The sequence below is a fragment of the Lipotes vexillifer genome, unplaced genomic scaffold, assembly GCF_000442215.2.
Source record: "Lipotes vexillifer unplaced genomic scaffold, Lipotes_vexillifer_v1.1 scaffold71, whole genome shotgun sequence".
Lineage (NCBI taxonomy): Eukaryota > Metazoa > Chordata > Mammalia > Artiodactyla > Lipotidae > Lipotes > Lipotes vexillifer.
Window position 1 is genome coordinate 8,278,422 of NW_006793703.1, and position 9,525 is coordinate 8,287,946.

A 9,525-nucleotide genomic window follows, 5' to 3' on the forward strand; every position below is an offset into this window, starting at 1 on the left:
TGTGTGTGGGGGGGGGGCGGTCTCTCGGTGGCTTTGGGTGTGCATTCCCCAACCAGGGAGATGGGTGTGAGCGTGGGTGAGAGAGCCTGTGGAAAGGGCCCCACCCAGGGAGCACCAGCTTGCTCTGTCTGCCAATGGACACTAACCTGAGGGGTTAGGAGACTGGACAGGATGCTGGCTGGCGGTATACGGCATCAGAATGTGCGTCTGAGGAGGAGGTGTGGTGTGACTCTGCACGGGGCCATCCGCCCAGGCAGCGTCTACGTGTGCGTGTGCGCCTGCGCGCGCGCGCGCGCGCGTGCACACGTGTGTGCATGTGTGTGCGTGTGTGGACGAGGAAGGAAGACCACTGACTGGAACAGGGTCTGAGAAACCTCAGGGGGATGACAGTCGCATGTGTGTTTGGGACAGAACACAGAGTAACCCACCCACCTGGTGGGCTGGTCCGAAACTCATGGTCAGGGGAGAAGGGGCCAGGGCCCAGAGGGGTCATCATCCGGACTCTGACGGTGTACGTGGTGTCTGGCTGCAATTCAGTCAGCAAGACCCGGGGCTCTAGAACCATCTGGTACCGTTCTTCATCCTGTGGATGGGGACTCGTGTTACCTGGGCCGTGCCAAACCAGACAGGGCAGTCCTGGGAACACGTGGGAGGCGCGGGCTGTGGGGTGATCCGCGTAGGGCTCTTCAGAGGGCTCTGTCCTGAGAAAGCCACACGGTTCACTGCGGGCAGCTTTCTCCCATCCGGCGCCCCAGGAGAGGAACGCCGGAGGTGCCGCGCCGTGAGCTCACCTGGTTCAGCACGTGCAGCTCGTAGCTGAGGTTCCCCCCGGGGCTGCGAGGCCGGGACGCCGCCCAGGTCAGCTCGAGCTGCCGCGGCGCCTTCTTCACCAGCCTCAGGGACAAGCCTGACAGGGTCTCTGCGAGTCCAGAGGGAGCAAATCACTTAAGAAGCCTCTCTTTGCTTCCTGCTCGTCAATTTGTCCCTGGGGTCCTATGCCCTCCGGTGTCCTCCAGGCCCTGCTGGCCCCCCAGACCCCTCACCTGCACGCCCCATGCTGATGCTGAGTGAGGCGCTGGCGGGCTTGGAGGCACCCAGCTCCGACACTCCGTTCTGGGCTTCAACGTTAAAGGTGTAGTTGGCGTCGGGCTCGAGGCCATCCACGCACACGGCGGCCGTAGTGAGCCCGCTGGGCCCCGGGGAGAAGCGCACGCTTCCCCCGCAGGGCTGGCAGGGCTCCCCGTGCAGCGCAGCTTCCCGACACTGAGAGCACCCCACATCGTATCTGACATCCTCGCGTCCCCCCAGGTCTACTGGGGGCTCCCAGCGCAGGGAGAGCTGAGTCCCCGAAACAGAGAAGCTCAGGTTTCGGGGGACTGAGGGGGGGCCTGTGGGAGAAGACAGGCCATCAGTGGGACGCAGCACGGCCCTCACCGGAACTGCTGGCCCCTGGCCTTCTCCCAACCCCGAGTCTCCAAGTCCTCCGCGGCCTTTGCCCGGAGATTTGATTCCTAGTGGGGAAAAGGTAGCTCAACCGCATCTCTGCGTTCCTCCAGGGAGAGCAGCGGTGCGCGTTTGGGGGCTTTAAGTGGCCGGCACCCTGGATGGTCCCCGATATCTGATAGGCTCTGGAAAGTTCGGACCCCAGCACAGGTTTAGCCAAGGTCCTGCACCTCGTCACGGGCGGCCAGGCCCCGGCCCCGGACTCACGCGTGCATGCTGCGGCGGGGCCCTCCCCAGGAACGCGGTAGTGCCCGCTCTCGCAGGTGCACACGGTGGCCCCTTCAGACTCGGCTGTGCTGTGTTGGGGGCACTTGAGACAACTGGGTGTGTCCACGTCAGCCCTGTAGGAGCCTTTCGGGCAGGCTGGAGACAGAATGACACAGAGCCAAGGTTGCCCAGTGTTTTACTGGGAGAATCACACCCCTCCCGCAAATCACTTGTGCTGGGAACACCCCCGCGTGTGTCTCCCTAGGGCCTTGGGACACTCCGTTTAAAAATCACTGAGATGGGCTTCCCTGGTGGCGCAGTGGTTGAGAGTCCGCTGCTGATGCAGGGGACACGGATTCGTGCCCCAGTCCAGGAAGATCCCACATGCCGCGGAGCGGCTGGGCCTGTGAGCCATGGCCGCTGGGCCTGCGCGTCTGGAGCCTGTGCTCCGCAACAGGAGAGGCCACAGCAGTGAGAGGCCCGCGTACCGCAAAATCTTGAGGAAAAAAAAAAAAAAAACTGAGCTGGAGCGACGGCTTCCTTCCTTCCCTTGGCACCCGGTAGACCCTCCCCTGAGTGGCCCCTCCAGGTTCTTACCACCTCTTCGAGTCTCCTTACCGAGGCAGCCCTCGACACCGCCGCTGCCGCCTTCCTCATAGCCAGGCTCACAGTGGCACCGCCCCACTGGCACCAACCACTGGCCGTCGGGGCTGCAGTGCATGCGGGGTGCACCCGAGGGGCCAGGGGTGACGTAGGCGTGGGGCAAGCAGGTCCCTGCCACTTCGGCCAACCCGTCTGGTCCGGGGAGAGTGTTGGGGAATTGGGCCAAGCCGTGCACGGTCTCAGGGCAGCGCTGGTAGAAGACCCGGACAGACACCAGGGCCACACAGGCACCCGGGTTGTGGAAAGCGAGGTAGAGGCCTCGGCGGGTCAGGTGGCCCAAGGAGCAGCGCTCCACGTTCAGTTTCACAGCTCCAGACGCAAGGTCTCGAATGGTGAAGCTCTGGTCTGCAGCCACTGTGGTTACCTGGGAAGAGGGTGGGGAAGAGGGAAAAATGGCAAAGTTGTGCTTCGTTCCCACGTAACAGAAACGACTGTTTGCTTAATACTTTGCAGTTTACACAGGCATAAACAGAGGGCTGATTACACGGGAGCTACCGAGCCAAGCATCTTTATGTGCATTACACTGTCGAGTCCATGCAATAATCCTACAAGGTGGGATGCATCACCTTCCTCGTTTGACAGACAAAGAAACTAAGGCTAAGAGAAGTTGAAGACCTTGAACAAGACGATACAGCTACTGCATGGTGGGGCTGGGATTGGAGCCCAGCTGTGGGATGCTACAGCCCAGATAATTTCCACTATTCAAAGGTGTTCCCAACCTCAGTGCCAACGAGGTGATCAGTTATAAAGTGTGTCATCGTTAATTTATTACTAATAACAAACTTTACAACAGCTGCTCTTTGGAAAAAAATGAGAGTACATCCTATAATAATATGTTCCCTTCTCTTTTGCATTCCAGTATGTTTTCTTGAGTAGGAAAGAAAGGGAAGAGGTTAAAAAGTAGCCTGCAGAGAACTGTCTTCCTACACAACTCTAGGGATACTCATGGGCGTGTGTCACACACGAATGTAGTGAGCATGGACGGAAACAGTCCAAATACATCTCCCCTGCCTCCACCATGCCATGCTCTTATCTCAGTGGATGCTTGTAAAAGCCTCTCAAATAGATGAGGCTGGCAGTCATACTATTAATAATAAAATATTATTATCACTACTTTAAGACAAGGAAAAACAGCCCAGAGAGGTTAAGTGACACGCCCCATGTCAGGACGCAGCTGAAAAGGTGCTCAAATCCAGACCTTGTGGTTTCTAGTCCTACATTCTTTCCACTGTTCCACACCTACGCTCTCTTCCTGTTTCTGCCACCTTCTCTTTTTCTGATTGGAATGGGGTCATGGAAGGGAGTGGGGCAAGGATCAGTGTCAGGGCTGAAATGGCCCCGAGGGGTAGGAGCACCTTCTGGAACAGGGGCCGCCGGAGCTGAATGCCCACATCCTGGTCACTCTCCATGTACAGGAGGTTGAAGGTCTCTTTGCAGCCCAGAGGCCCAGCTTCCCCGGGGAAACTCTTGCAGTCCCGCACGGTGAACTGCAGCTCCACGTGGACACGCGAGGCCTCCTTCCCCCGGTAGATCCAGTTGGAGCGAAGCCAGTGGTCAGTGTCTCTGCTTTCTTGCACTGGGCAGTCCTGGTACATGTACAGTGGTGTCCCGTTCAGTATCTGCTGCACCTCACTCCACTGCGAGAGGAAAACGAGCGTCAGCCCCCAAGCCATCATCACCTGTTCCCCAAATGCTCACTTTCTAGAATGGATGGCGAGGAAGCTGGTGTCAGAGCTGCCCAGGTTCACGCTACTTGTCGTGCCCTCTCCCCACCCCCCGGCCCCAGGATAGTAGGTTAAATGTTTAGGGTCGGAGATTTCTTTGGATATAGCGTGGGCAAGACAACACACCCTTGACAGCCCTGGCCAGCTCGGGACCCTTCAATGAGCCCCTCCAACTGCAAGAGAATGAGCACCGTTTTTACCCTCAGCAGGGCTGTCAGGTACCCCAAAGGCAGATTTTTGTAGCAAAAGCTCATGCACAAAAACTTTCTGCCTATTTGTTCAGAGACGAGGAGACTGCGTTTAATATTAAGGCCTCTGACTTTTGGAGGGTGAGAACAAGCATAAAACTCTTCTGTATGAGGGAATCTCACTCTCTACAAAATTCCTTCCAGTTACAGCCACTATCAAAATCAACAACGGGGGCTTCCCTGGTGGCGCAGTGGTTGAGAGTCCACCTGCCGATGCAGGGGACACGGGTTCGTGCCCCGGTCTGGGAAGATCCCACATGCCGCGAAGCGGCTGGGCCCGTGAGCCATGGCCGCTGAGCCTGCGCGTCCGGAGCCTGTGCTCCGCAATGAGAGAGGCCACAACAGTGAGAGGCCCGCGTACCGCAAAAAATAAATAAATAAATTAATTAATTTAAAAAATCAACAACCGAAAGAGTTGGTTGGACCCCTAGATACCATCCAGACCATCCTCCTTAACTTCTTTTACATTTAATCTTAATAATAATAACGGCCAACACTAATGTAGCGCTTACCATGGGCCAGTCACTATTCTAAGCACTTTCGATGAGGAAACTGAGTCACAGTGAGGTTAAAGGACGTATTGCCCAAGGCACCAGCTGTTAAGAGGAGGAGCTGGGAGGTGCACCCAGACACTCTAAGTTCCAGAGCTTATGCTCTTAATCATTATGCCTCTATGTGCTTATTACAAAAAGTCAAAGAATAAAAACTTACATATAACAAGAAGTGAAAGTCCTCCCATCCATCCACCCATTCTTAACAACTTGGAGTAAAACTGTCCAGATCATTTTCAGTGCCTCTAGAGAAACATTTGCATGTCTTTTTCGTGTGCATGTGTTTTTAACATAATTTAAAAAAATATACGTGCTATTCTATAACTTACTTTTTTTTTTAACGAATAAAAAGTCTTTGAAAGATGTCCACAAGAGTATATGGATCTACCTAATTTTTTTTAGCAATCCATAAAATAGTATCCCACTGTATGGATCTACCATAATTTATTTAATCATTCATCTATTGTTGGACATTTAAGTAACTTCTAGTGATTTTTTACTTTTTAAGTAAACATGTACAGATTCCTGTAAGATTTCTATAGACCTGCTGTATCAAAGGGTAAATATAGTACAATTTTATAAGAAGATACTGCCAAATTGTCCTCCACAAAGGCTTTATCAATTTACACTTTCACAATGCAGGAGGGCGCATTTTCTCAAAATCTCGTCAACAGTGGATATTAATGAGCTTTTTACTTTTGGCAATCTTATGGACAGAACAGCTTCTGGCCATTTTAATGTACCTTTCTTTGAGGAGGAGGTTGTGCATTTCTCTTTTGTTCATTGTCTATTTAGTTTTATGCAGTTATGTATTTATAACTTTGCCTGATATTCTACTGCTATCTTCTGAGTGTTCATTTGGATGATCTTTTTTTTTTTTTTACATTATAGACATTAATCATTTGCTTGAAATGCATATTTCATATATTTTCTCCGTCATGCCATTTAGTTTTGCTAATGATGTCTGTGATGTTGACATACTTTTAAAATTTTTACATAATACCACTTATCTTCTTTCCTTTTTGTGTTGTGTATTTTGCTTGGGAAGCTCTCCCATCCCAAACTTATAAAGATCCTCTATATTTCTCCTAACATTCTTTTAGGTTTGCTTTTTAGGTTTAGACTTTAATCTTCCTAGAATTAATTTTGTTGTCTGTAGAGTGTGAAGATGTAACTTTACCTTCTTCCTTTTTTAAAAAAAAATAATTATGGACACCAAATTGTCAGTTTATTGACTAGTCTATACTTTCCACGTTGATTTGCAATTCCAATGTTGTCACATACTAAAATCTCAAATATGCGGGTTTGTTTGGGGACTTTCTATTCTGTTCCATTGACCTGAATATTCTCGTGCAATGTCAAATGTTTTAATTATAATTGATGTACTGTATGGTACATTCTGATATCTGGTAGGACAAGTTTCCTATTTCATTATTCTTCTTTTTTCAAAAGAATTCTCAGACATTCTTAAGTATATTCTCTGCCAGATGAATTTAAGAAGCTCTCAAATTCTATAAAATATTCCACTGATATTTTGGTTGCAACCCCCTTATTTTATAAGGAAGAGACTGAGGCCCATAGAAAGTTCACTTTCCCAAGGGTTTTCATTGCTTACTCGCAGCTTTGGGAAAAGGCGAGAAAAAGCACCATTAACTAAAGTCTGGGGTGGCATGGGGGCAGGGGCGGAAGTATACGTTGCTGTGAGGCACGTTATTTTTCTACTGCGTTAGGGAGTTCAAAGATCAGACAAGGGGTGTCCAGGCTGCAATGATAGAAGGCACCTAGAGCCTGTTCTTAGGAAGAAGCTGTGATGGGGAAGCCGGAGTGGAAGGCTTGGGGTGAAGGTCAGGTGGAAAGGTGGTGGCGGGTTCATGTGCAGCTCATTAGCTGGACCACCAGGGCTGCAGCTGGACCAGGGGCAGCAGACTCGCCTCCCCCGGTTCCAGCAGTGACAGATGGGGGAGAAACAGCTGCCCAGGATCAGCAACAAGGCTCCTTTCACTTACCGCTCTGGTTGCTGGCTGCTACATAGGTACATTCTGGGGAGCGTGAATCTGAATGTGTGTGTGTGGGTGTGTGTGTGTGTTTTGAAAAGATGGGGAGGGGTAGAGGGGGGACAAGGCAGACAGTGGGAATGTGACTGCTGCTGTCTCCTTGCCTTCCTAGTACAAAGCTGTTTAGCCTGAGCTGCAAAAGGGGCCTTGCTTCCACTGCAGCCCAATTAGGGAAGAGTTATTTGGGTGGGGTGGCAGGGGCGGCCTGTGGGAGCCAGCAGATGGACGTGCAGCCCTCACTGTGGAGTGAATAGCTGCTTTATGAGATGAGGTGCCTATCAGAGCTGGCCTAATCCAGGATTTTCTGAGCAGCCCCTCCTGTAGGATACATTATGCTTTAGGCTATTCATTCTAATGACTGGCCATTCCATGCGAGAGCCGAGAGTGGAGCCAGGGCCCTAGGACTCCGAGGGAAAGAAAGCAAGTAACCCCAACCCCAGAAATACAGGCTGGATTCCTCCTGGAGTAGGAAAGAGAAAAGGGAACACCCAGAGAACAGGGTCTAGGACCCTGAGGTCCAGAGTCCTGGAGGCTGCAGCACCTGTGGAGGCTCCCGTGTTTCCAGGGCCAGCTCTGCTGAGGGACAGAAAGGTGCTCTATGGGGCTCACAAGATCCTACCTCTGCTCACTGGGTCTTCGGAATATCCAAGGAGGGAAGGGGCTTGGAATGCATGGTGTGCCTGGGCTGGGGAAGGCGGGGGAGGTGTCAAGGGCTGAGGGACCTCTAATGGGGCAGCTTTTAACTCTGGGAGAATCAAAGACCCTTTGAAGAATTTGATGAAAACTCTGGCTCTCTTCTCCAGAAAAAAAAAAAAAAAAAAAAAAAATTCACTTCACTGAGCATATATTGACCGTTTCTTCCCAGAGGATTTTCTTCCCAGCCTGGCTTTGGACAGAAAAACCTCCAAGGGTAGCCAAGGGCCTGCACTAAAACATCTAGGTCTCTCAAGTTATACATCAGGTCCTGTTACACCATTTTTTAAATGTGTGGTATGCATTTTAGGTTTTCATGATATGAGCTTAAGATCACAGCACTGAGAAAAAAAAAAAAAAAAAAAGTCCACATACAGCTACACAACTTCGAATACTCTTTTATGGGGTTCCCAGACCCCCTGAAACCTGTCTGTGCAACTCCATTGGGATGGACGGACCTCAACTGAGGACACTCTTCTATGTTTGGGTCTCAGCTCTCAACCATCCCAGGGATGGTCCATTCTCTTCCCAGGAGGTGTCACCCTCATCTTTCCCCAGGTCCTCACAAGTATTCAGCCCTCTCTCGCTGGGGCAGGGAGAGGAGGAGCCAGGCCTTGAAACGGTCCCCACGGGGTGAAGACTGACACCCACCCCCGCAAGGCTCCACACATTCAGGAGGCTCTGATTCACCTCCCCTCCCCTCCCCGTCCCAGACGAGACACTTCCAGTTTTTCCTGCTCTTTTCTACGTTCCTCCACCCACCTCACCGCCCCATTTCACACTGGCCTTCAGCCTTGAGCCACCCTAGGTCCTTCCCTCCCCTGACACTTACCCCATCCTCTGGGGGATCCAGCAGCCAGCCCAGCTCTCCCTGTGCCTTGCTAGTATCCATCAGAGTGACTGAAGGTGGAGAGAAAGGGGGCCTGTCATCTCTGGGGGAGAAGGCCCCCCCGCACACGTGCAACCCACATTCCTCTTCCTGGGCCCCCCGGCCCCAAGGCTTCAGCATCCCGTTAACAGCTGTGAGTTCCTGAGATTTAGGGGAGAAAACCGGCCCAGGAAGGAGGAGTGAAGGGCTACGATGATTAGTCTGTCTTCCTCCCGAGTGTGAAGGGAGGAAAGCAGAGTGGGGCAAGGGTTGGAGCGCTGGACCTTTGACCAAAGTCAACGCAGGAAGCGTTAGGAAGAGCAGCCCCAGAGAGGACGGGCAGCCTCTCACTCAGCGGGGCTGGTGCAGCCTGGGGGACCCATCAGCCGCAGAACTGGAAGGGCGGATGGGCGAGAGAGGAGCTCAGCCTCTGGGGTCATGAGTGGGCTGGGTGTGGACAGGGGACTTTGGAGGGGGGTCCTGGGTGCAGGGGCTCCCTCCCCCTGGCAGAGGGCCTGCCTTGCCCCTGATTGGGGGTGTGGATTGGGGGTAGAGACACAGCGGAGAGCCCAGGAAGCGGGGTTAGTAGGGTCAGAGAGCATGCAAGTGTCCACAGGGAAGGCTCGACCCCTGCCCTTCAGGACCCCTGCCTCCCGAGTCCTAACCCATCCCCCAGCGGCAGGTCCCTCTGTCCCCCAGCCTAGGTTGGCATAAAGCGACTTCCACTTCTGACTTCAGAGGGTTCAGATCTCTGGGTTGGGCGCCTGAGGCCGGGGCTGCCTGGGAATGAGGGGTCCCCACCATTGCTGGGGTAGGACGTCTGGACGCTGCTTCCGCCAGAAACTCACTCCCCACCCCCAGGAGAAAACTGCTGGCCAGCAGGGGCGGGGGTGACTGACCCGGGAAAGCAGCTGTTTGGGGTTAAAGACCAAAGACTGGCCTGGCCAGTCGACTGCCTGGCAGCGGGGCAAAACAAGAGCGCTGGAGAGGGGCTCTGGAGAGGGCCTCCTCAGG

The 9,525-nt window shown here is 52.8% G+C and overlaps 1 protein-coding gene across 1 annotated transcript in view; it reads right to left on the minus strand.

Annotated features, from left to right (window-relative positions):
* Nucleotides 1-9,525, minus strand: part of EPHA1 (EPH receptor A1) — a 15,342-nt gene that overhangs the window by 5,582 nt on the left and 235 nt on the right. The window contains exons 2-8 of the mRNA XM_007466651.1: nt 8,476-8,543; nt 3,729-4,010; nt 2,329-2,737; nt 1,711-1,866; nt 1,044-1,388; nt 792-919; nt 433-583 (exon numbers count right to left, since the gene is read on the minus strand). Of these exons, the coding sequence (XP_007466713.1) occupies nt 433-583; nt 792-919; nt 1,044-1,388; nt 1,711-1,866; nt 2,329-2,737; nt 3,729-4,010; nt 8,476-8,543 (1,539 nt within the window). The remainder of the gene's footprint in view (nt 1-432; nt 584-791; nt 920-1,043; nt 1,389-1,710; nt 1,867-2,328; nt 2,738-3,728; nt 4,011-8,475; nt 8,544-9,525) is intronic.